Here is a 27,336-nt window from a genome sequence, read left to right as displayed (position 1 = left end):
CAGTGTCCCCAATGTTCCCCCAGTGTCCCCAATGTCCCCAGTGTCCCCAGCCATCCCGGTGTCCCCATGTCCCAACCCCCGCAATGTCCCCAATGTCCCTCCTGATGTTCCCAATGTCCCCAACCCCCCAAATCTCCCCCAATGTCCCCAATGTCCCATTGTCCCCAATGTCCCCCAGTGTTCCCAACCCCCCCAATGTCCCCTGCTGTCCCCAACCCCCCTGATGTCCTCAATGTCCCCAGTCCCCCTGATGTCCCCAAATCCCTCCAATGTCCCCAATGGCCCCTCCATGTCCCCATGTCCCCAATGTCCCAATGTCCCCCCCAAGGTGTCCCCAATTCCCCTAATGTCCCCATCCCCTCCAATGTCCTCTCCATGTCCCTCTGTCCCCCAGTGTCCCCATTGTCCCCTCTGGGTGTCCCCAATGTCCCTGATGTCCCTCAATGTCCCCAAGTCCCCCCAATGTCCTCGATGTTACCTCCATGTCCCCCAATGTCCCCAACACTTCCAGTGTTCCCAATTCCCTCAATGTCCCCAGTGTCCCTCAGTGTCCCCCCAGTGTCCCCCAGTGTCCCCCCAGTGTCCCCAATGTCCCCACTGTTCCCAATCCCCCCAATGTCCCCTCAGTGTCCTCAGTGTCCCCACTGTCCTCAATGCCCCCAGTGTTCCCCCACTGTCCCCAATGTCCCCAATGTCCCCAGTGTACCCGATGTCCCCTCAGTGTCCCCAGTGTCCCCAGTGTCCCCAATGTCCCCAATGTCCCCCCGATGTCACGAGGCTCAGGCGGCTCAGGGGGGTTTATTTGGGGGGGGGGTTTATGGCTTTGGGGACCCCCCCGGCCCCACACGGACACACGGGGGGGGGAGGGGACACACACGGGGCGGGGGGGAGGGGACACTTGGGGACAAACACACACGGGGGGGGCGGGGCTGGGGGGCTTTGGGGGGGACACACACACTGAGGGGGGGGGCGACAAAACTGGGGTCCCTTTTTGGGGGGGGGGCGACAATCCCGGGTCCCTTTTTGGGGTCCCTTTTTTTGGGGGGAGACACCCCAAGGTCCCTTTTTGGGGTCCCCCAGGTCCTTTTGGGGTCCCTTTTTGGGAGGGGACACAAGGGACAACCTCGGGGTCACATTTTGGGGTCCCCAAGGTCCTTTCGGGGTCCCTTTTTGGGGTCCCTTTTTTTGGGGGGGGACACCAAAAAGTCCTTTTGGGGTCCCTTTTTTTTGGGGGGGGACAAGGGGCAACCTCGGGGTCACATTTTGGGGTCCCCAAGGTCCTTTTGGAGTCCCTCAGGTCCTTTTTGGGGTCCCTTTCTTTTGGCGGGGGACACCCCCAGGTCCCTTTTTGGGGTCCCCCAGGTCCTTTTGGGGTCCCTTTTTCAGGGTCCTCTTTTAGAGGGGGGGGGCAGGGACACCCCGAGGTCCTTTTGGGGTCCCCCCAGGTCCTTTTGGGGTCCCTTTTTTGGGGTTCCTTTTTGGGGTCCCTTTTTTGCGGGGGACACCCCAAGGTCCCTTTTTGGGGTCCCCCAGATCCTTTTGGGGTCCCTTTTTTGGGGGGGGACACCCCAAGGTCCTTTTGGGGTCCCTTTTTTATGGGGCGTCAGGGACACCCCAAGGTCCTGTTTGGGGTCCCCCCGTCCCTTTTTGGGGTCCCTTTTTTTGGAGGGGGAAAAAGGACAACCCCGGATCCCTTTTGGGGTCCCCCAGGTCCTTTTGGGGTCCCTTTTTTGGGGGCCCTTTTTGGGAGGGGGGACACCCAAAGGTCCTATTTGGGGTCCCTTTTTGGGGGGACAACCCCAGGGTCCCTTTTTGGGGTCCCCCAGGTCTTTTTGGAGTCCTTTTTTTTTGGGGGGGCGGGACATCCCAAGGTCTTTTTGGGGTCCCCAAGGTCCTTTTGGGGTCCCTTTTTTCTGGGGGGGGACACGTCAAGGTCCTTTTTGGGGTCCCCGAGGTCCCTTTTTGGGGTCCCTTTCTTGGGGGTGGCAGAGACACCTCAAGGACCTTTTTGGGGTCCCCCCGTCCCTTTTTGGGGTCTCTTTTTGGGGTCCCTCTTTCTGGGGGCCTTGGACACCCCAAGGTCCCTTTTCGTGTCCCTTTTTTGGGGTGGGACACCTGGGCTCCCTTTTTGGGGTCCTCAAGGTTCTTTTGGGGGTCCCTTTTTTTTGAGGCCCCTTTGTTGGGGTCGCTTTTTTTGGGGTCCCTTTTTGGGGTCCCTTTTTTTTGTGGGGAAGAGACACCTCAAGGTCCTTTTTGGGGTCCCCTGTCACTTTTTGGGGTCCCTTTTAGGGCTCCCTTTTTTTTTGGGGGGGAGGAGACACCCCAAGGCCCTTTTTGGGGTTCCCAAAGTCCCTTTTTTAGGGGGGGGACACCCCAAGGTCCTTTTGGGGTCCCTTTTTTGGGGTCCCTTTTGGGGGTCCCTTTTTGGGTTCCCTTTTTTTGGGGTCCCCGAGGTCCCTTTTTTGGGGGTCCCTTTTTTGGAGTCCCTTTTTCTTGGGTCCCTTTTTTGAGGTCCCTTTTGGGGGTCCCTTTTTGGGGTCCTCGAGGTCCCTTTTTTAGGGGGGGGACACCCCAAGGTCCTTTTGGGGTCCCTTTTTTGGGGTCTCTGAAGTCCCTTTTTTTGGGGTCCCTTTTTTCAGTTCGCTTTTTTTGGGGTGTCCGAGGTCCCTTGTTTTTGGGGTCCCTTTTTGGGGGTCCCTTTTTTTGGAGGTCCCTTTTTTGGGGTCTCCGAAGTTCCTTTTTTGGGATCCTTTTTTTGGGGTCCCTTTTTTTTGAGGTCCCTTTTTTGGGGTCCCTTTTGTGCCCCTCCCCCACAACGAACACGTGACACACACATGGGGGGGAGTTTGGGGGAGCCCCATTTTTGGGGAGGGGGGAGGGGGTTCCCCCCAAATTCCCACCTGGGGGGGGGGTCCCCTCCCCTCCCCTCCCCCCCCTTTGGGGGTTCACAGTGGGGGGGGGCGGGGCCCCCCCGTGTCCGGGGCCGGGGGGGGCCGGGGGGGGCCCGGGGGGGGCCCCATGGCTTCGGACCCCGACGGCGGCACCTGCGGGACAGAGACCAGTGCGGACCAGTATGGACCAGTATGGACCAGTATGGACCAGTACGGACCAGTATGGACCAGTATGGACCAGTATGGACCAGTACGGACCAGTATGGACCAGTATGGACCGGTGTGGACCAGTATGGACCAGTATGGACCAGTATGGACCAGTATGGACCAGTATGGCCCAGTATAAACTGGTATAAACTGGTATGGACCAGTATGGACCAGTATGGACCAGTATGGACCAGTATGGACCAGTATGGACCAGTATAAACTGGTATAAACTGGTATGGACCAGTATGGACCAGTATGGAATGGTATGGACCAGTATGGACCGGTATGGACCGGTATGGACCAGTATGGACCAGTACGGACCAGTATGGACCAGTATGGAATGGTATGGACCAGTATGGACCGGTATGGACCAGTGTGGACCAGTATGGACCAGTATGGACCAGTACGGACCAGTATGGACCAGTATGGACCGGTGTGGACCAGTATGGACCAGTATGGACCAGTATGGACCTGTACGGACCAGTATGGACCAGTACGGACCAGTATGGACCAGTATGGACCAGTATAGACCAGTATGGACCAGTATGGACCAGTATGGACCAGTATGGACCGGTATGGACTGGTATAAACTGGTATGGACCAGTATGGAAATGTGAACTCCCAGTGCAGACCAGTATGGACCAGTATGGATGAGAATGGACTGGGGGTTCCCAGTATGAAAATGTGAACTCCCAGTATGGACCAGGGGGCTCCCAGTATGGACCAGTACAGACTAGTATGGAAATGAGAAGTCCCAGTATGAAATTGTGAATTCCCAGTATGAAAAAATGGGCTCCCAGTATGGGAAAGTGAATTCCCACTATGGCCCAGTGGCCTCCCAGTATGAAACTGTGGACTCCCAGTCCCTCCCAGTCCCTCCCAGTATAACCCAGTATAACCCAGTCTGTCCCAGTCCCTCCCAGTTTCCTCCCAGTATAACTGAGTATAACCCAATCCCCTCCCAGTCCCCTCCCAGTCCCCTCCCAGTACAACCCAGTATAACCCAGTATAACCAGTATAACCCAGTATAACCAGTATATCCCAGTATAACCAGTATATCCCAGTCCATTCCCAGTATAACCAGTATACCCCAGTATAACCCAGTATAAGCAGTATCACCCAGTCTAACCCAGCCCCTCCCAGTATAACCCAGTCCCTCCCAGTCGAACCAGTACGCCCCAGTATACCCAGTACGCCCCAGTACACCCCAGTACACCCCAGTATACCCAGTACGCCCCAGTACACCCCAGTACACCCCAGTATACCCAGTATAACCAGTATAACCAGTACGCCCCAGTACACCCCAGTACACTCAGTATAACCAGTACACCCCAGTACACCCCAGTATACCCAGTATAACCAGTATAACCAGTATACCCAGTACACCCCAGTATAACCAGTACACCCCAGTACACCCCAGTACACCCCAGTATACCCAGTATACCCAGTACACCCCAGTATAACCAGTACACCCCAGTACACCCCAGTACACCCCAGTATACCCAGTACACCCCAGTACACCCCAGTACACCCCAGTACACCCCAGTATAACCCAGTATAACCAGTATAACCAGTACACCCAGTACACGCCAGTACACCCCAGTACACCCAGTACACCCCAGTACACCCCAGTATAACCAGTACACCCCAGTATAACCAGTATACCCAGTACACCCCAGTATACCCAGTACACCCCAGTACACCCCAGTATAACCAGTACACCCCAGTATAACCCAGTATAACCAGTACACCCCAGTACACCCAGTACACCCCAGTACACCCCAGTATAACCAGTACACCCCAGTATAACCCAGTATAACCAGTACACCCCAGTACACCCAGTACACCCCAGTACACCCAGTATACCCAGTATACCCAGTATAACCAGTACACCCCAGTACACCCAGTACACCCCAGTATAACCAGTACACCCCAGTATACCCCAGTATAACCAGTATAACCCAGTACACCCCAGTACACCCCAGTACACCCAGTACACCCCAGTACACCCCAGTATACCCCAGTATAACCAGTATAACCAGTATACCCAGTATAACCAGTATAACCAGTATAACCAGTACACCCCAGTATACCCAGTATAACCAGTACACCCCAGTACACCCCAGTATACCCCAGTATAACCAGTATAACCAGTATACCCAGTATAACCAGTATAACCAGTATAACCAGTATACCCAGTATACCCAGTATAACCAGTATACCCAGTGCTCACTCTCAGTGGGGGCCCAGCGGCTCCCCCAGGGCGGGTTTGTCCCGCGGGGTCCCCTTGGTCAGAGCCTTCTCCTGGGGACAGATGGACACACGGACACACGGACAGACAGACAGACGGACACAGGGACACGGGGATGGACAGACACACGGACACCGGGACACCGGGACAGAAGGACAGACAGATGGACACAGGGACACACGGACACAGGGACAGGGGCAGGGACAATGGGACAGGGACAGATGGACAGGGAGAGGGACAGATGGACAAGGACAGAGGGACAGGGGAAGGGACAGACGGACACAGGGACAGTGACAATGGGACAGGGACGCAGGGATGGACAGACGGACAGGGACAGGGATAGACACACGGACGGACGGGACAGACACACGGACAAAGACAGGGACAGGACAGGGGACAGTCGGGGACAGAGGGACAGGGACACAGGGATGGACAGATGGACACAGGGACAGACGGACAGGGACAGACACAGGGACACACGGACACGGGGACAGACATGGGGACAGACGGACAGATGGACACCGGGACAGACGGGCAGGGACAGGGACAGACACAGGGACAGACGCAGGGACACAGGGACAGAGGGACAGGGGTGGACAGAGGGATGGACAGAGGGACAGGGGCAGGGACAGACAGACACAGGGACAGACGCAGGGACACAGGGACAGAGGGACAGACGGATGCAGGGACAGACAGAGGGACAGAGAGACAGGGACACAGGGGACAGTCAGGGACAGAGGGAGGGATGGACAGATGGACACAGGGACAGGGATGGACAGAGGGACAGGGACAGACGGACAGGGGAGGGACAGACGGACACAGGGACAGTGACAATGGGACAGGGACACAGGGATGGACAGACGGACGGGACAGGGACAGGGATGGACACGGGGAAAGGAACACGGACAGAGGGACAGGGACAGACGGACAGCGATGGGGCAGGGACAGACACCGGGACAGAGACAGGGACAGAGGGACAGAGAGACCAGGACAGGACAGGGGACAGTCAGGGACAGAGGGACACAGGGATGGACAGACAGACAGGGACAGAGGGACAGGGACAGGGACGGACACAGGGACAGATGGACACAGGGGCAGGGATGGGGATGGACAGAGGGATGGACACAGGGACACGGGGACAGTGACAGACACAGGGACAAGGACAGACGGACAGACGGACACAGGGACAGGGACAGAGGAACAGGGACAGACAGAGGGACAGGGACAGCAGCAACGGGGCAGAGATGGACAGATGGACACAGGGACACAGGGATGGACAGAGGGACAGGGATAGACAGGGACACAGGGACAGGGACAGATGGACACAGGGACGGACAGACAGACACAGGGACAGGGGACACAGTCAGGGATCCCGAGGTCCCCTTTGGCTCCTGGGGGTCCCCTATGGGGTCCTTATGGGATCTGGGGGACCCTATGGGGCCCTGTGGGGTCCCCTATGGGATCCTTATGGGATCTGGGGTCCCCTGTGGATTCCTGTGGGGTTTGGGGGGTCCCTATAGGATCTGGGGGGGTCCCCATTGGATTTGGGGGTCCCTGTGGGGTTTTGGGGGGCTCACGGGGGATTTTGGGGGGTCTCAGGGGGTCCCTATGGGATTCTATGGGGTTCTTATGGGTTCCAGGGCTCCTTACGGGATCCCTATGGGATCTGTGGGGTCCCTGTGGGATCCTTATGGGTTCCATGGATTCCTGTGGGGTTTTGGGGGGTCCCGGGGGATTTTGGGGGGTCCTGGGGGTCCTTATGGGATCCTGAGGGTCCTGTGGGGCTCAGGGGGTCTTGGGGGTCCCTATGGATTCCTGTAGGATCCTTATGGGATCTAGGGGTCCCTATGGGATCCCTGTGGGGTTTTGGGGGTCCCTGTGGGGATTTGGGGGGTCCCTGTGGGGTTTTGGGGGGTCTCGGGGGTCCCTGACCTCCACCAGGGTGTGCCAGTGCTCGATGGGTTTGGGGGGTCCCTGTGGGGATCCTTATGGGTTTTGGGGGTCTCTATGGCTTCCTGTGGGGTCCCTGTGGGGTTTGGGGGGTCCTGTGGGGTTTTTGGGGGGGTCTCAGGGGGTCTCGGGGGTCTCTGACCTCCACCAGGGTGTGCCAGTGCTCGATGGGTTTCCGGGGGTTCCTGTGGGTTTTTGGGGGGTCCCTGTGGGGTTTTGGGGGGTCCCAGGGGGTCTCGGGGGTCCCTGACCTCCACCAGGGTGTGCCAGTGCTCGATGGGTTTGGGGGGTCCCTGTGGGGATCCTTATGGGTTTTGGGGTCTCTATGGATTCCTGTGGGGTCCCTGTGGGGTTTGGGGGGTCCTGTGGGGGTTTTGGGGGGTCTCAGGGGGTCTCGGGGGTCTCTGACCTCCACCAGGGTGTGCCAGTGCTCGATGGGTTTGGGGGTTCCTGTGGGTTTTTGGGGGGTCCCTGTGGGGTTTTGGGGGGTCCCTGTGGGGTTTTGGGGGGTCCCAGGGGGTCTCGGGGGTCCCTGACCTCCACCAGGGTGTGCCAGTGCTCGATGGGTTTGGGGGGTCCCTGTGGGGATCCTTATGGGTTTTGGGGGTCTCTATGGATTCCTGTGGGGTCCCTGTGGGGTTTGGGGGGTCTCAGGGGGTCTCGGGGGGTCGCTGTGGGGTTTGGGGTGTCCTGTGGGGTTTTGGGGGGTCCCAGGGGGTCTCGGGGGTCCCTGACCTCCACCAGGGTGTGCCAGTGCTCGATGGGTTTCCGGGGGGGTCCTGTGGGGTTTGGGGGGTCCTGTGGGGTTTTGGGGGGTCTCAGGGGGTCTCGGGGGTCTCTGACCTCCACCAGGGTGTGCCAGTGCTCGATGGGTTTCCGGGGGTTGGCCAACATCTGCGCCCAGTGCTCGCGGCCGGGGCCGTCGGCGTCGCTGCCCACGCGGCACAGCCCGATCACCTCGTTGTGCCCGATGCTGTCAGGGGGGTCCAGGAGGGTCAGGGGGACCCCAAAAACCCCAAAATTCCCCCCAAAATCACCCCGGTTTGCAGAGACTCCAAAATTCCCAAAAACGACCCCAAAATCCCCCAAATCGATCCCAAAATGACCCCAAAACACCCCAAAAATTGCCATCGCTGCCCACCTGGCCCAGTCCGATCACCTCGTTGTGCCCGATGCTGTTGGGGGGGTCCTCAAAGGTCAGGGGGACCCCAAAAACCCCAAAATTCACCCCAAAACAATCCCGGTTTGCAGAGAGACCGAAATCCCCCCAAACGGCCCCAAAATCTCCCAAATCAACCCCAAAATGCTCCAAAATGACCTCAAATGGACCCCAAAATCCCTCAAAATGACCCCAAAATGACCCCAAAATCCTCCAGAATGACCCCAAAACCCCCAAATCGACCTCAAAATCCCCTAAAATGACCCCAAAACCCCCAAATCGACCTCAAAATCCCCTAAAATGACCCCAAAACCCCCCAAAATGACCCCAAAATGCCCCCAAAACAACTCCAAAATGACACCTCAAACTTGGGCTCAAAATTTTTGGGGACACCCAAAGTGGGACCCCAAAGAGACCCCAACTCACCTGGGCTTGCAGAAAACCCCCAAAAATTCCAATAAACCTCCAAAACCCCCCCCAAAAAACCCCAAAACCCAAAACTCCCACCCAAAAAACCCCAAAACACTCAAAAAAACCCCAAAAAATCCCCCCAAACCCCAAAACTCCCCTCCAAAAAACCCCAAAAAACTCAAAAAAAACCCCCCAAAATCCCCAACTCCCTCCCCAAAAATCCCGAAAATACCCAAAAATATTTCCCAGGACCTCCCTAAACCACCTGGGACCCCAAAAATTCCTCCCAGGATCCCCCAGTACAAACCAGTTCAAACCAACGACGGTGACGATGTTGACGTTCTCATGGAGAACATTGACCAAGGGGTGTCCCATTGATCTGGGATGACCCCAAAACCCCCAAAATTCCCCCCAAAACACCCCAAGACTCCTCAAAGACCCCAAAAGACCCCCCAAACCCACCCTGGACACTCCCAGGATCCCCCAGTACAAACCAGTTCAAACCAACAACGGTGACGACGTTGACGCTCTCATGGGGGACATTGACCAAGGGGTGTCCCATTGATCTGAGATGACCCCAAAATGCCCAAAACACCCCAAAACCCCTCCAGGACCCCAAAAGACCCTCCAAAGATACCCCAGGATCCCCCAGTACAAACCAGTTCAACCCAACGATGGTGACGACGTTGACACTCTCATGGAGAACATTCAACAAGGGACATCCCATTGCTCCAGGATGACCCAAAATGCCCCAAAATGACCCCAAAACCCCTCCAGGACCCCAAAAGACCCTCCAAAGATACCCCAGGATCCCCCAGTACAAACCAGTTCAACCCAACAACGGTGACGACGTTGACACTCTCATGGAGAACATTGACCAATGGATGTCCCGCTGATCTGGGATGACCCCAAACACCCCAACCCCCCCCAAAATTACCCCAAAACCGCCCCAAAGACCCCAAAAGACACTCCAAAGACCCCCCAGGATGCCCCAGTACAAACCAGTTCAAACCAATGACGGTGACGACGTTGACGCTCTCATGGAGAACATCAAACATGGGATGTTCCATTGATCTGGGATGACCCCAAAATGCCCCAAAACCCCCCAAATTTCCCCCAGAACTCACCAAGACTCTTTAAAGACCCCAAAAGATTCCCCCCAAACCCACCCTGGACACTCCCAGGATCCCCCCGTACAAACCAGTCCAAACTAATGATGGTGACGACGTCAACGCTCTCATGGAGAACATTGAACAAGTGACATCCAATTGCTATAGGGTGACCCCAAGTGCTCCAAAACCCCCAAAATTGCCCCAAAATCCCTCCAGAACCCATCAAAGACCCCTAAACAGCCCCTCAAAACGACCCTGGACACTCCTGGGATCCCCCAGTACAAACCAGTTCAAACCAACGATGGTGATGACGTTGACGTTCTCATGGAGAACATTGAATATTGGGTGTCCCATTGCTCTGGGGTGACCCCAAATGTCCTAAATTCCCCCAAATCCCCCCAAAACTCCCCAAGACTCTTCAAAGACCCCAAAAGATCCCCCAAAACCACCCTGGACACTCCCAGGATCCCCCAGTACAAACCAGTTCAAACCAATGTTGATGACCATGTTGATGCTCTCATGGAGAACATCGAACATGGGGTGTCCCATTGCTCCGGGATGACCCAAAATCCCCCAAAATGACCCCAAAACCCCTTCAGACCCCTCAAAGACCCCTCCAGACCCTCCAAAGACCCCCCAGGATGCCCCAGTACAAACCAGTTCAAGCCAACGATGGTGACGACGCTGACACTCTCATGGAGAACATCCAACAAGCAACATCCCCTTGCTCCAGGACGACCCCAAATGCCCCAAAATCCCCCAAAACGACCCCAAAACCCCTGCAGGCCCCTCCCAGCGGCCCCAGCGCCCACCAGTCGTAGTCGACGACGGCGATGGTGAGGCTGACGTGGTGCACGCTCTCGTGGGGCACGTCGAACACCAGCGCCTCGTTGTAGTTGGGGTTCAGCGTGTTCTTCTTGATGGACGTTTTGCGTTTCTTCAGCCGCCGGCCCTCGGCCATCAGCGAGGCCTTGACGTAGGGGTCTGCAGGGGGGGGACCCCGTGGGGCCGCATGGAACCCCATGGCATCCCATAATAGTCCATAGAACCCCATGGAACCCCATAGAACCCCATAGACCCCACGGCATCCCATAATAACCCACAGGGCCCATAATAACCTACAGAACCCCAGAGAACCCCATAGAACCTCATGGAACCCTATAGAGCCCATGGCATCCCATAATAGCCCACAGAGCCCATGGAACCCCACAGACCCCACAGCATCCCATAATAGCCCACAGAGCCCATAATAACCTATGGAACCCCACGGCATCCCATAATAGTCCACAGAGCCCATGGGATCCCATAGACCCCACGGCATCCCATAATAGCCCATAGAACAAGAACCCCATGGAACCCCATGGAACTCCATGGGATCCCATAATAACCCACAGAGCCCATAATAACCCATAGAACCTCACGGCATCCCATAATAACCCATAGAGCCAATGGAACTCCATGGAACCCCATGGAACCCCCTGGCATCCCATAATAGCCCACGGAACCCCATGGAACCCCATAGAACCCCATGGAACCCTATCACATCCCATAATAGCCCACAGAGCCCATGGGACCCCATAGAACCCCATGGAACCCCATAACATCCCATAATAACCCACAGAGCCCATGGAACCCCATGGAACTCTGTGGAACCCCACAGCATCCCATAATAACTCACAGAATCCATTATAACCCATAGAACCCCATGGCACCTCGTGGCACCCCATAATAACCCACACACCCCATAATAACCCAGAGAACCCTGTGGCATCCCATAATAGCCCACAGAGCCCATGGAACCCCATGGAACTCTATGGAACCCCACGGCTCTCCACGGCACCCCATAATAACCCACAGAGCCCATGGGACCACGTGGAACCCCATAGACCCCACGGGACCCTATGGAACCCCACGGAATCCCATAATAGTCCATAGAGCCCCATAGAACCCCATGGAACTCCATGGAACTCCATGGAACCCTATCACATCCCATAATAGCCCACGGAACCCCATGGAACCCCATGAAACCCCACGGCACCCCATAATAACCCACAGAGCCCATGGGACCCTATGGCACCCCATAGACCCCATAGCATCCCACAATAACCCACAGAGCCCATAGAACTCCATGGAACCCCATGGAACCACATGGCATCCCATAATAGCCCACAGAGTCCATAGAACCCCACAGACCCCATAATAGCCTATAGAACTCCATGGAACCCCAAAACTCTCTGTAATAACTCACAGACCCCACAGCATCCCAAAACACCCCATAATAACCCATAGACCCCATAATAACCCATAGACCCCATAATAACCCATAGACCCCATAATAACCCATAGACCCCATAGGCCCCACAGCAGCCTATGGCACCCCATAGACCCCATAGCACCCCGTAGACCCCACAGACCCCACAGACCCCACAGCAACCTATGGCACCCCATAGACCCCACAGCACCCCATAGACCCCACAGCACCCCATAGACCCCATAGCACCCCATAGACCCCACAGACCCCTACAGACCCTGTAACACCCCAGAGAAGCCCACAGATCCCATAGACCTCATAAACCCCATAGACCCCACAGACCCCAGAGCAGCCTATGTCACCCTATAGACCCCATAAACCCCATAGACCCCATAAACCCCATAGACCCCATAGACCCTACAGACCCCATAGACCCTACAGACCTCGCAGACCCCAGAGCACCCCATAGACCCCATAGACCCCACAGCAGCCTGTGGCACCCCATAGACCCCATAAGAGCCCATGGACCCCATAGAACAACCCATAGAGATCAAATAACACCTGGGCACACCTGGGCACACCTGTGACACACCTGAGCACACCTATCACACACCTGTGACACACCTGTGACACCTGTGACACACCTGTGACACCTGAGCACACCTGAGCACACCTGTCCCACCTGTGACAATCTGAGTACCCGGTGAGGTCCATGGCCCCCCCATGACACACCTGTGACACACCTGAACACACCTGGGCACACCTGAGCACACCTGTGACACACCTGAGCACACCTGTGACACACTTGAGTACCTGGTGAGGTCCATGGCCCCCCCATGACACACCTGTGACACACCTGAACACACCTGGGCACACCTGTGACACACCTGTGACACACCTGTGACACACCTGAACACACCTGGGCACACCTGAGCACACCTGTGACACACCTGAGCACACCTGTGACACACCTGAGTACCTGGTGAGGTCCATGGCCCCCCCATGACACACCTGTGACACACCTGGACACACCTGAGCACACCCGTGACACACCTGAGTACCCCGTGAGGTCCATGGCCCACATAGCCCCCTATGACACACCTGAGCACACCATGACACACCTGAGTAGCTGGTGAGGTCCATGGCCCCCATAGCCCCCCCATGACACAGCTGAGCACACCTGTGACACACCTGAGCACACCTGAACACACCTGTGACACACCTGTGACAGCTGACACACCTGAGCACACCTGAGCACACTTGACACACCTGAGTACCCAGTGAGGTCCATGGCCCCCCCATGACACACCTGAGCACACCTGTGACACACCTGAGTAGCCGGTGAGGTCCATGGCCCCCCCATGACACACCCATGACACACCTGAGCACACCTGTGACACACCTGAGCACACCTGAGCACACCTGTGACACACCTGACACACCTGTAACACACCTGTGACACACCTGTGACACACCTGAGCACACCCATGACACACCTGTGACACACCTGTGACACACCTGTGACACACCTGAGCACACTTGACACACCTGTGACACACCTGAGCACACCCATGACACACTTGAGCACACTTGACACACCTGAGCACACCTGAGCACACTTGACACACCTGACACACCTGTGACACACCTGTGACACACCTGAGCACACCTGTGACACACCTGAGCACACCTGAGCACACTTGACACACCTGGGTACACCTGTGACACACCTGAGTACCCCGTGAGGTCCATGGCCCCCCCATGACACACCTGAGCACACCCATGACACACCTGAGCACACCTGTGACACACCTGAGCACACCCATGACACACCTGAGCACACCTGTGACACACCTGAGCACACCTGAGCACACTTGACACACCTGGGTACACCTGTGACACACCTGAGCACACCCGTGACACACCCGTGACACACCTGGGCACACCTGAGCACACCTGTGACACACCTGAGTAGCCGGTGAGGTCCATGGCCCCCCCATGACACACCCATGACACACCTGAGCACACCTGTGACACACCTGTCCCCCTGTGACACACCCATGACACACCTGTCCCCCCCGTGACACACCTGAGTAGCCAGTGAGGTCCATGGCCCCCCCATGACACACCCATGACACACCTGAGCACACCTGTGACACACCTGAGTAGCCGGTGAGGTCCATGGCGCGCAGGTTGGAGGCGCGGATGACGGTGACCGTGAGGCGCCCGGCCGTGGGCAGGTAACACAGAGAGAAATTCACCTCGCCCAGGTCGGCCTTCTCCTGACGGGACACGGACAGGTGGGACAGGTGAGGGGACACGGACAGGTGAGGGGACACGGACAGGTGAGACAGGTGAGGGACAGGTGGGACAGGTGAGGGGACTCATGGACAGGTGAGACAGGTGAAGGGACAGGGACAGGTGGGACAGGTGAGGGGACAGGTGAGGACAGATCACGGACAAGTGAGGGACAGGTAAGGACAGGGACAGGTGAGACAGGTGAGGGACAGGTGAGACAAGTGGGAGAGGTGAGGGGACAGGGACAGGTGGGACAGGGGGGACATGTGAGGGGACACACAGACAGGTGGGACAGGTGAAGGATGAGTGAGACAGGTGGGGACAGGTGAGACACAAGGAAAAATGAGGGACGGGTGAGGGTTGAGGGGACAGGTGAGACAGGTGAGACAGGTGAGACAAGTGGGAGAGGTGAGGGGACAGGGACAGGTGAGACAGGTAGGGACAGGTGAGGGGATGAGGGACAAATGAGACAGGTGAGGGGATAAGGATGACAGTAGGACAGGTGAGGGACAGGTGAGGGACAGGTAGGAACAGGTGAGGGGACGGGGACCCTTTGTCCCCACAGGTTTCCTGATTTTGGGGTCCCTCACCCCCATCCCCTCCTGGCTGTCCCTCCAGGTGTCACCTGTGGTCACCATCTCTAGAAGGTTCTCCTGTATTACCTGTCCCATGACCCATTTTTTATGGACTTTTAGGGTCTTTTAGGATCTTTTTGGGGTCCCCCATTCTCCTCATGGTTTCAATGTCCACTCACCCCGGTCCCCTCCTGGATGTCCTCCAGGTGTCACCTCCAGAAGGTTGTCCAGATCTACCTGTGCTCCTCCTCACCTGTCTTGTGACCCTTTCTAATGGTGTTTTAGGATCTTTTTGGGGTTCCCCCATTGTCCCCATGGGTCCCCCAATTTTGGGGTGTCACCCATCCCTGTCCTCTCCTGGGTGTCCCTCCAGGTGTCACCTCCAGCAGGTTCTCCTGAACCACCTGTGCTCCTCACCTGTCCCATGACCCATTTTTTATGGACTTTTAGGGTCTTTTAGGATCTTTTTGGGGCTCCTCCTTTCTCCCCCTGATTTCAGTGTCCACTCACCCCGGTCCCCTCCTGGATGTCCCTCCAGGTGTCACCTCCAGGAACTTCTCCAGATCTACCTGTGCCCCTCACCTGTCCCATGACCCATTTTTTAATGGACTTTTGGGGTCTTTTCGGGTTCTTTTAAGGTTCCCTCTTTTTCCTTATTGTCTCCACCCTTTTGGGGTTGCTCACTCCAGTCCTCTCCTGGGTGTCCCTCCAGGTGTCACCTCCAGCAGGTTCTCCTGAACCACCTGTCCTCCTCACCTGCCCTCCTCACCTGTCCCATGACTTTTTTGGGGTTTTTCTGGGATCTTTTGAGGTTCCCATTTCTCCTCCTGATTTCAGTGTCCACTCACCCCCATCCCCTCCTGGCTGTCCCTCCAGGTGTCACCTCAGGTGACCATCTCTAGAAGGTTCTCCAGATCTACCTGTCCCATGACCCTTTTAAGGATCTTTCTGGGATTTTTCTGGTTTTTTTCTGAGATCTTTTTGAGGTTCCCCTTTCTCCTCATGGTTTTGATGTCCACTCACCCCCATCCCCTCCCGGACGTCCCTTCAGGTGGGCACCTCCTTGGGCACCTCCAGGAGGTTCTCCTGAACCACCTGCCCTCCTCACCTGTCCCATGACTTTTTGGGGTTTTTCTGGGTTTTTCTGGGATCTTTTGGGGTTCCCCTGATTTCCATGTCCACTCACCCCTGTCCCCTCCTGGATGTCCCTCCATGTGGCCATCTCCGGCCGTGCCTCGGCCACCTCCAGCAGGTTGTCCAGCACCACCTGTGCCCCTCACCTGTCCCCTCACCTGTCCCATCACCTGTCCCCTCACCTGTCCCCTCACCTGTCCCCTCACCTGTCCCATCACCTTTATGGGTTTTTCTGGGATTTTTTGGGTTCCCCATTCTCCTCATGGTTTCAATGTCCACTCACCCCTGTCCCCTCCTGGCTGTCCCTCCAGGTGTCACCTGTGGTCACCATCTCTAGAAGGTTCTCCTGTATTACCTGTCCCATGACCCATTTTTTATGGACTTTTAGGGTCTTTTAGGATCTTTTTGGGGTCCCCCATTCTCCTCATGGTTTCAATGTCCACTCACCCCGGTCCCCTCCTGGATGTCCCTCCAGGTGTCACCTCCAGAAGGTTGTCCAGATCTACCTGTGCTCCTCCTCACCTGTCTTGTGACCCTTTCTAATGGTGTTTTAGGATCTTTTTGGGGTTCCCCCATTGTCCCCATGGGTCCCCCAATTTTGGGGTGTCACCCATCCCTGTCCTCTCCTGGGTGTCCCTCCAGGTGTCACCTCCAGCAGGTTCTCCTGAACCACCTGTGCTCCTCACCTGTCCCATGACCCAGTTTTTATGGACTTTTAGGGTCTTTTAGGATCTTTTTGGGGCTCCCCCTTTCTCCCCCTGATTTCAGTGTCCACTCACCCCAGTCCCCTCCTGGATGTCCCTCCAGGTGTCACCTCCAGGAACTTCTCCAGATCTACCTGTGCCCCTCACCTGTCCCATGACCCATTTTTTAATGGACTTTTGGGGTCTTTTCGGGTTCTTTTAGGGTTCCTTCTTTTTCCTTATTGTCTCCACCCTTTTGGGGTTGCTCACTCCAGTCCTCTCCTGGGTGTCCCTCCAGGTGTCACCTCCAGCAGGTTCTCCTGAACCACCTGTCCTCCTCACCTGTCCCATCACCTGTCGATCACCTTTATGGGTTTTTCCTGGGATTTTTTGGGTTCCCCATTCTCCTCATGGTTTCAGTGTCCACTCACCCCCGTCCCCTCCTGGCTGTCCCTCCAGGTGTCACCTGTGGTCACCATCTCTAGAAGGTTCTCCTGTATTACCTGTCCCATGACCCATTTTTTATGGACTTTTAGGGTCTTTTAGGATCTTTTTGGGGTCCCCCATTCACCCCACAATTTCCATGTCCACTCACCCCTGTCCCCTCCTGGGTGTCCCTCCAGGTGACCACCTTGGGTCATCATTTCATGACCTTTCCCATGACCTTTTCCAACGGCGTTTTAGGATCTTTTTGGGGTTCCCCCATTGTCCCAATTGATTCCCCAACTTTGGGGTGTCACTCACCCCTGTCCCCTCCTGGATGTCCCTCCAGATGGCCACCTCGGGCCGTGCCTCGGCCGCCTCCAGCAGGTTGTGCAGCACCACCTGTGCCCCTCACCTGTCCCCTCACCTGTCCCATCACCTGTCCCATCACCTGTCCCCTCACCTGTCCCATCACCTTTATGGGTTTTTCTGAGATCTTTTGAGGTTCCCCATTCTCCTCATGGTTTCAATGTCCACTCACCCCCGTCCCCTCCTGGGTGTCCCTCCAGGTGACCACCTTGGGTCATCATTTCATGACCTTTCCCATGACCTTTTCTAACAGCATTTTAGGATCTTTTAGGATATTTTATGAGATCCCCTTTAGTCCTCAACTTTGGGGTGTCCACTCACCCCCGTCCCCTCCTGGCTGTCACTCCAGGTGTCACCTGTGGTCACCTCCTGACCACCTCCAGGAGGTTCTCCTGAACCACCTGTGCCCTCACCTGTCCCATGGCCTTTGTTGAGTTTTGGGGGTTTTGGGGTTTTTTGGGGGGCTTTTCCTGAGTTTTTTCTGGGATCATTTGAGGTTCTATTTTAACCCCAATGGGTTCCCCAACTTTGGGGTGTCCACTCACCCCCGTCCCCTCCTGGGTGTCCCTCCAGGTGTCACCTGTGGTCACCATCTCTAGAAAGTTCTCCAGCACCACCTGTGCCCCTCACCTGTCCCATGACTTTTTTGGGCTTTTCCTGGGGTCTTTTGGGGTTCATTTTGGGGTTCCCATTTCTCCTCATGGTTTCAGTGTCCACTCACCCCCGTCCCCTCCTGGGTGTCCCTCCAGGTGTCACCTGTGGTGACCATCTCTAGAAGGTTCTCCAGGACCACCTGTGCTCCTCACCTGTCCCATCACCTGCCTCATGACCCTTTTTAGGATTTTTCTAGGATTTTTCTGGGATCTTTTGGGGTTTCCCCTTTCACCTCGTGGTTTTGATGTCCACTCACCCCTGTGGGCACCTCCATGGGCACCTCCAGGAGGTTCTCCTGAACCACCTGCCCTCCTCACCTGTCCCATGACTTTTTTGGGGTTTTTCTGGGATCTTTTGAGGTTCCCATTTCTCCTCCTGATTTCAGTGTCCACTCACCCCCATCCCCTCCTGGCTGTCCCTCCAGGTGTCACCTCAGGTGACCATCTCTAGAAGGTTCTCCAGATCTACCTGTCCCATGACCCTTTTAAGGATCTTTCTGGGATTTTTCTGTTTTTTTTCTGAGATCTTTTTGAGGTTCCCCTTTCTCCTCATGGTTTTGATGTCCACTCACCCCCATCCCCTCCCGGACGTCCCTTCAGGTGGGCACCTCCTTGGGCACCTCCAGGAGGTTCTCCTGAACCACCTGCCCTCCTCACCTGTCCCATGACTTTTTGGGGTTTTTCTGGGTTTTTCTGGGATCTTTTGGGGTTCCCCTGATTTCAGTGTCCACTCACCCCCGTCCCCTCCTGGATGTCCCTCCAGATGGCCACCTCGGGCCGTGCCTCGGCCGCCTCCAGCAGGTTGTCCAGCACCACCTGCCCGATGAGGTCGTGTCGCGAGAAGCGGTCGAAGTCGTAGACGCTGAAGTGCAGGCGCCGCGCCGGGAGCTCGGCGAAGGGCACCCCGAAACTGAACGTCTCGTCCCACTCGGGGTTCAGCGTCCTCCTCAGCACCTTGGTCTGGAACTTCTTCTTGCGGTCGGGCAGCAGGTAGATCTTGACGTAGGGGTCGGAGAAGCCGTTGGAGTCCTTGGCGGGCAGGTCGCGGGCGCGCAGGACGCGCACCAGCAGCTGCTGGGAGCCGTACGAGTAGCGCAGGGACACGTTCAGGCGCCCGCAGGACGGGGACGGGGTGGCACTGTCACCCCCGGGGTCACCCGTGTCACCTCCCGGCCCGCGGGCCCCGCCGGGCCCGTACAGCTCCGGCTGGATCTGCCCCAGGTGTGACGGGGGTTCCTCGGGGACCGGCGCCAGAGACGAGCTGGGGGAGAGAGATTTGGGGTTAGAGAGGGCTTGGGATGGAGGATTTGGGGGATTTGGAGTGGTTTTAGGGTGGGGATTTGGGGTCAGGGATGATTTTGGGATTGGAGGTTTGGGGTTAGGGATGAGTTTGGGATGGAGGATTTGGGGAGGAGAATTTGGGGTCAGAGACCATTTGGGGAGGAGAATGTGGGGTTAGGGATGGTTTTGGGATGAGGAATTTGAGGTTAGAGATGAGTTTGGGATGGGGGATTTGGGGTCAGAGACCCTTCTGGGATGGAGGATTTGGGGTTTGGGATAATTTTGGGATGGAGGATTTGGGGAGGAGAATTTGGGGTCAGGGATGGGTTTGAAGGTTTGGGGTTTGGGATGGGTTTGGGGTCAGGGATTTGGGGTTAACAACCATTTTGGGATGGAGGATTTGGGGATGATTTGGAGCCAGGGATGGTTTTGGGATGGGGGATTTGGGGTCAGAGACCCTTCTGGGATGGAGGATTTAGGAGATCTGAGTTTAGTGACTCCACCTCTGAATGGACAATTTGGAGGAATTTGGGGAGGAGAATTTGAGGTCAGAGACCCTTTTGGGGTGGGGGATTTGGGGTTAGAAACCTTGTAGGGTCAGGGGTTTGGGGGATTTGGGGAGGATTTGGGGTCAGGGATGGGTTTGAAGGTTTGGGGTTAAGGATGGGTTTGGGGTCAGGGATTTGGGGTTAAAAACCCTTTTGGGGTGGAGGATTTGGGGTTAGAGACATTTTAGGGTCAGGGGTTTGGGGGATTTGGGGTCAGGGATGGGTTTGGGATGGAGGATTTGGGGTCAGGGATGGTTTTGGGGTGAAGAATTTGGGGTTAAAAACCCTTTCGGGATGGAGGATTTTGGGGTTTGGGATAATTTTGGGATAGAGGATTTGGGGAGGAGAATTTGGGGTCAGGGATGGGTTTGGGGTGAAGAATTTGGGGTTAAAAACCCTTTTGGGGTGGAGGATTTGGGGTTAGAGACCTTGTAGGGTCAGGGGTTTGGGGGATTTGGGGAGAATTTGGGGTGAGGGATGGTTTTGGGATGGAGGATTTGGGGTGAGGGATGGGTTTGGGGTTGAAGGTTTGGGGTCAGGGATGGGTTTGGGATGAAGAATTTGGGGTTAAAAACCCTTTCGGGATGGAGGATTTTGGGTCACGGATGGGTTTGGGATGGAGGATTTGGGGATTAGGAGAGGATTTGGGGTCAGGGATGGGTTTGGGGTCAGGGATTTGGGGTTTAAAACCCTTTTGGGGTGGAGGATTTGGGGGATTCAGAGGGGATTTGGGGTTAGGGATGGTTTTAGGGTGAAGAATTTGGGGTTAGAAATCATTTTGGGATGGAGGATTTGGGGTTGCAGAGGGGTTTGGGGACAGGGATTTGGGGTTTAAAACCCTTTTGGGGTGGGGAATTTTGGGAGGATTTGGGATTAGGGATGGGTTTAGGGGTTGAAGGTTTGGGATGGAGGATTTGGGGTCAGGGATGGGTTTGAGGTTGAAGGTTTGGGGTTAAGGATGGTTTGGGATGAAGAATTTGGGGTCTGGGATGGTTTTGGGGTGAAGAATTTGTGGTTAGAAACCCTTTCGAGATGGAGGATTTGGGGTTAGAAAAGGTTTTGGGGATGGAGGATTTGGCGTTAAAAACCCTTTTGAGATGGAGGATTTGGGGTTAGGGAGGGTTTGGGATGGAGGTTTGGGGTTAAAAACCCTTTTGGGATGGAGGATTTGGGGTTAGAGACCTTGTAGGGTCAGAGATTTCATATTAAAAACCCTTTTGGGGTGGGGGATTTGGGGTTAGAGACCTTGTAGGGTCAGGGGTTTGGGGGATTTGGGGAGGATTTGGGGTGAGGGATGGTTTTGCGGTGAAGAATTTGGGATGAAGAATTTGGGGTGAGGGATGGGTTTGGGGGTTGAAGGTCTGGGGTTAGGGATGGGTTTGGGATGGAGGATTTGGGGAGGAGAATTTGGGGTCAGAGACACTTTGGGACGGGACATTTGGGGCATTTGAGGAGGATCTGCTTCAGGGGGGGCGGGGGCTCCTCGGGGACGGGGGGCAGAGACGAGCTGGGGACGGGATTTGGGGAGAATTTGGGGTTAGAGAGGGTTTGGGATGGAGAATTTGGGGTCAGGGATGGGTTTGGGGTGGGGATTTGGGGTTAGGAATGGGTTTGGGGGTTTGGGGTTGGAGGTTTGGGGTCAGGGATGGTTTTGGGGTGAAGAATTTGGGGTTAAAAACCCTTTCGGGATGGAGGATTTTGGGTCAGGGATGGGTTTGGGATGGAGGATTTGGGGATTAGGAGAGGATTTGGGGTCAGGGATGGGTTTGGGGTCAGGGATTTGGGGTTTAAAACCCTTTTGGGGTGGAGGATTTGGGGGATTCAGAGGGGATTTGGGGTTAGGGATGGTTTTAGGGTGAAGAATTTGGGGTTAGAAATCATTTTGGGATGGAGGATTTGGGGTTGCAGAGGGGTTTGGGGACAGGGATTTGGGGTTTAAAACCCTTTTGGGGTGGGGAATTTTGGGAGGATTTGGGATTAGGGATGGGTTTAGGGGTTGAAGGTTTGGGATGGAGGATTTGGGGTCAGGGATGGGTTTGAGGTTGAAGGTTTGGGGTTAAGGATGGTTTGGGATGAAGAATTTGGGGTCTGGGATGGTTTTGGGGTGAAGAATTTGTGGTTAGAAACCCTTTCGAGATGGAGGATTTGGGGTTAGAAAAGGTTTTGGGGATGGAGGATTTGGCGTTAAAAACCCTTTTGGGATGGAGGATTTGGGGTTAGGGAGGGTTTGGGATGGAGGTTTGGGGTTAAAAACCCTTTTGGGATGGAGGATTTGGGGTTAGAGACCTTGTAGGGTCAGAGATTTCATATTAAAAACCCTTTTGGGGTGGGGGATTTGGGGTTAGAGACCTTGTAGGGTCAGGGGTTTGGGGGATTTGGGGAGGATTTGGGGTGAGGGATGGTTTTGCGGTGAAGAATTTGGGATGAAGAATTTGGGGTGAGGGATGGGTTTGGGGGTTGAAGGTCTGGGGTTAGGGATGGGTTTGGGATGGAGGATTTGGGGAGGAGAATTTGGGGTCAGAGACACTTTGGGACGGGACATTTGGGGCATTTGAGGAGGATCTGCCCCAGGTGCGCCGCCGGCTCCTCGGGGACCGGCGCCAGAGACGAGCTGGGGACGGGATTTGGGGAGAATTTGGGGTTAGAGAGGGTTTGGGATGGAGAATTTGGGGTCAGGGATGGGTTTGGGGTGGGGATTTGGGGTCAGGGATGGGTTTGGGGGTTTGGGGTTGGAGGTTTGGGGTCAGGGATGGGTTTGGGGTGGGGATTTGGGGTGAGGGATGGTTTTGGGGTGGAGGATTTGGAGTCAGGGATGGGTTTGGGATGGAGGATTTGGGGATTAGGAGAGGATTTGGGGTCAGGGATGGGTTTGGGGTCAGGGATTTGGGGTTTAAAACCCTTTTGGGGTGGAGGATTTGGGGGATTCAGAGGGGATTTGGGGTTAGGGATGGTTTTAGGGTGAAGAATTTGGGGTTAGAAATCATTTTGGGATGGAGGATTTGGGGTTGCAGAGGGGTTTGGGGACAGGGATTTGGGGTTTAAAACCCTTTTGGGGTGGGGAATTTTGGGAGGATTTGGGATTAGGGATGGGTTTAGGGGTTGAAGGTTTGGGATGGAGGATTTGGGGTCAGGGATGGGTTTGAGGTTGAAGGTTTGGGGTTAAGGATGGTTTGGGATGAAGAATTTGGGGTCTGGGATGGTTTTGGGGTGAAGAATTTGGGGTTAGAAACCCTTTCGAGATGGAGGATTTGGGGTTAGAAAAGGTTTTGGGGATGGAGGATTTGGCGTTAAAAACCCTTTTGGGATGGAGGATTTGGGGTTAGGGAGGGTTTGGGATGGAGGTTTGGGGTTAAAAACCCTTTTGGGATGGAGGATTTGGGGTTAGAGACCTTGTAGGGTCAGAGATTTCATATTAAAAACCCTTTTGGGGTGGGGGATTTGGGGTTAGAGACCTTGTAGGGTCAGGGGTTTGGGGGATTTGGGGAGGATTTGGGGTGAGGGATGGTTTTGCGGTGAAGAATTTGGGATGAAGAATTTGGGGTGAGGGATGGGTTTGGGGGTTGAAGGTCTGGGGTTAGGGATGGGTTTGGGATGGAGGATTTGGGGAGGAGAATTTGGGGTCAGAGACACTTTGGGACGGGACATTTGGGGCATTTGAGGAGGATCTGCCCCAGGTGCGCCGCCGGCTCCTCGGGGACCGGCGCCAGAGACGAGCTGGGGACGGGATTTGGGGAGAATTTGGGGTTAGAGAGGGTTTGGGATGGAGAATTTGGGGTCAGGGATGGGTTTGGGGGTTTGGGGTTGGAGGTTTGGGGTCAGGGATGGGTTTGGGGTGGGGATTTGGGGTGAGGGATGGTTTTGGGGTGGAGGATTTGGAGTCAGGGATGGGTTTGGGATGGAGGATTTGGGGATTAGGAGAGGATTTGGGGTCAGGGATGGGTTTGGGGTCAGGGATTTGGGGTTTAAAACCCTTTTGGGGTGGAGGATTTGGGGGATTCAGAGGGGATTTGGGGTCAGGGATGGTTTTAGGGTGAAGAATTTGGGGTTAGAAATCATTTTGGGATGGAGGATTTGGGGTTGCAGAGGGGTTTGGGGACAGGGATTTGGGGTTTAAAACCCTTTTGGGGTGGGGAATTTTGGGAGGATTTGGGATTAGGGATGGGTTTAGGGGTTGAAGGTTTGGGATGGAGGATTTGGGGTCAGGGATGGGTTTGAGGTTGAAGGTTTGGGGTTAAGGATGGTTTGGGATGAAGAATTTGGGGTCTGGGATGGTTTTGGGGTGAAGAATTTGGGGTTAGAAACCCTTTCGAGATGGAGGATTTGGGGTTAGAAAAGGTTTTGGGGATGGAGGATTTGGCGTTAAAAACCCTTTTGGAATGGAGGATTTGGGGTTAGGGAGGGTTTGGGATGGAGGTTTGGGGTTAAAAACCCTTTTGGGATGGAGGATTTGGGGTTAGAGACCTTGTAGGGTCAGAGATTTCATATTAAAAACCCTTTTGGGGTGGGGGATTTGGGGTTAGAGACCTTGTAGGGTCAGGGGTTTGGGGGATTTGGGGAGGATTTGGGGTGAGGGATGGTTTTGCGGTGAAGAATTTGGGATGAAGAATTTGGGGTGAGGGATGGGTTTGGGGGTTGAAGGTCTGGGGTCAGGGATGGGTTTGGGATGGAGGATTTGGGGAGGAGAATTTGGGGTCAGAGACACTTTGGGACGGGACATTTGGGGCATTTGAGGAGGATCTGCCCCAGGTGCGCCGCCGGCTCCTCGGGGACGGGGGGCAGAGACGAGCTGGGGACGGGATTTGGGGAGAATTTGGGGTTAGAGAGGGTTTGGGATGGAGAATTTGGGGTCAGGGATGGGTTTGGGGTGGGGATTTGGGGTCAGGAATGGGTTTGGGGGTTTGGGGTTGGAGGTTTGGGGTCAGGGATGGGTTTGGGGTGGGGATTTGGGGTCAGGAATGGGTTTGGGGGTTTGGGGTTGGAGGTTTGGGGTCAGGGATGGTTTTGGGGTGAAGAATTTGGGGTTAAAAACCCTTTCGGGATGGAGGATTTGGGGTCAGGGATGGGTTTGGGATGGAGGATTTGGGGATTAGGAGAGGATTTGGGGTCAGGGATGGGTTTGGGGTCAGGGATTTGGGGTTTAAAACCCTTTTGGGGTGGGGGATTTTGGGAGGATTTGGGATTAGGGATGGGTTTAGGGGTTGAAGGTTTGGGATGGAGGATTTGGGGATTAGGAGAGGATTTGGGGTCAGGGATGGGTTTGAGGTTGAAGGTTTGGGGTTAAGGATGGTTTGGGATGAAGAATTTGGGGTCTGGGATGGTTTTGGGGTGAAGAATTTGGGGTTAGAAACCCTTTCGAGATGGAGGATTTGGGGTTAGAAAAGGTTTGGGGTCAGGGATTTGGCGTAAAAAACCCTTTTGGGGTGGGATTTGGGGTTAAAAACCCTTTCAGGATGGAGGATTTGGGATTAGGGATGGGTTTAGGGGTTGAAGGTTTGGGGTCAGGGATGGGTTTGGGGTGGAGGGTTTGGGGTCAGAGACCCTTTTGGGATGGAGGATTTGGGGTTAAAAACCCTTTTGGGATGAAGAATTTGGGGTTAAAAACCCTTTCAGGATGGAGGATTTGGGGTTTGGGATAATTTTGGGATAGAGGATTTGGGGAGGAGAATTTGGGGTCAGGGATGGGTTTGGGGTGAAGAATTTGGGGTTAAAAACCCTTTTGGGATGGAGGATTTGGGGTTAAAAACCCTTTTGGGGTGGAGGATTTGGGGTTAGAGGCCTTGTAGGGTCAGGGGTTTGGGGGATTTGGGGAGAATTTGGGGTGAGGGATGGTTTTGGGATGGAGGGTTTGGGGTGAGGGATGGGTTTGGGGTTGAAGGTTTGGGGTCAGGGATGGGTTTGGGATGGAGGATTTGGGGATTAGGAGAGGATTTGGGATTAGGTTTCTATGGTGAGGGGTTTGGGGTCAGGGATGGTTTTAGGGTGCAGGATTTGGGGTTAGAGACCCTTTTGGGATGGAGGATTTGGAATGGTTTTAGGGTGGGGATTTGGGGTCAGGGATGGGTTTGGGATGGAGAATTTGGGGTTTAAAACCCTTTTGGTGTGGAGGATTTGGGGGATCCAGGGAGGATTTGGGGTCAGGGATGGTTTTAGGGTCAGGGATTTGGAGTCAGGGATGGGTTTAGGATGAGGGATTTGGGGTTGGGGAAGGTTTTGACTTGGGGCATTTGGGGGACACCCCCCTCCCCCCACACCCTTCCCCTCCTCTCCCTGTCCCCCCTCCCCTTGTCCCCACACCCCAAATGTCCCCAATGTCCCCAATGTCCCCAATGTCCCCTCCAAGTGTCCTCTTGATCCCGACTGCCCCAAATGTCCCCCCAAATGTCCCCAAATGCCCCTAAATGTCCCCTTTGTCCCCAAATGTCCCCTTTGTCCCCAAATCTCCACCCCAAATGTCCCCCCAACATGTCCCTGACCCCAAATCTGCCCCCTCAATTTGTCCCCACTGTCCCCAAACCCCCCAAATGTCCCTCCCAAGTCTCCCCAAATGTCCCCAAAATCCCCCCAAATCCCCCCAAATGTCCCCCCAAATGTCCCCCCAAATCCCCCAAATCCCCCCAAACCCCCCCAATGTCCCCCAATGTCCCCAAACCCCCCAAATCTCCCCCCAAATCCCCCCAAATCCCCCCAAACCCCCTCAATGTCCCCAAATCCCCCCACTGTCCCCCTGTGGCCCCTCAAATGTCCCCAATTGTCCCCCAACCCCCTCAATGTCCCCCTGGATCCCCCAAATGTCCCCAAATCCCCCCAAATGTCCCTAAACCCCCCAAATCTCTCCCCGAATCTCCCCCTAAATGTCCCCAAATCCCCCCAAAATCCCCCCAAACCCCCTCAATGTCCCCCCAAACCCCCCAAATGTCCCCAAATCTCCCCCCAAATGTCCCCAAATGTCCCCAAATCCCCCCAAATGTCCCCCTGAGCCCCCCAAACCCCCTCAATGTCCCCCAAAACCCCCAAATGTCCCCAAATCCCCCCAAATCCCCCCAATCCCCTCCCCCCCCCTTACCTGGTGCCCATCCCCCCCCCCAGGAGCTGCGGGGGGGCTCCCGGCGCGGCCCCCGCCCCTCCCCCCCCCCCGGGCTC

The 27,336-nt window shown here is 55.5% G+C and overlaps 1 protein-coding gene across 1 annotated transcript in view; it reads right to left on the bottom strand.

The window, feature by feature from the left end:
- Window positions 1-2,945: 2,945 nt before the first annotated feature.
- The window catches only part of SYT3 (synaptotagmin 3), a gene marked incomplete at both ends in the record, with an annotated part of 33,588 nt that continues 9,197 nt past the window's right edge, over window positions 2,946-27,336 (bottom strand). The window contains 5 exons of the mRNA XM_083882149.1: window positions 2,946-3,044; window positions 8,035-8,272; window positions 10,794-10,965; window positions 14,394-14,514; window positions 19,103-19,628. Coding sequence (XP_083738275.1) covers window positions 2,946-3,044; window positions 8,035-8,272; window positions 10,794-10,965; window positions 14,394-14,514; window positions 19,103-19,628 — 1,156 coding nt within the window. The remainder of the gene's footprint in view (window positions 3,045-8,034; window positions 8,273-10,793; window positions 10,966-14,393; window positions 14,515-19,102; window positions 19,629-27,336) is intronic.

Source organism: Zosterops lateralis (assembly GCF_965231275.1).
Source record: "Zosterops lateralis genome assembly, chromosome: 37".
In the NCBI taxonomy this organism is placed as follows: Eukaryota; Metazoa; Chordata; class Aves; order Passeriformes; family Zosteropidae; genus Zosterops; species Zosterops lateralis.
Note: the sequence above shows the minus strand (reverse complement) of the source record. Positions and strands in the feature narration are given on the sequence as shown.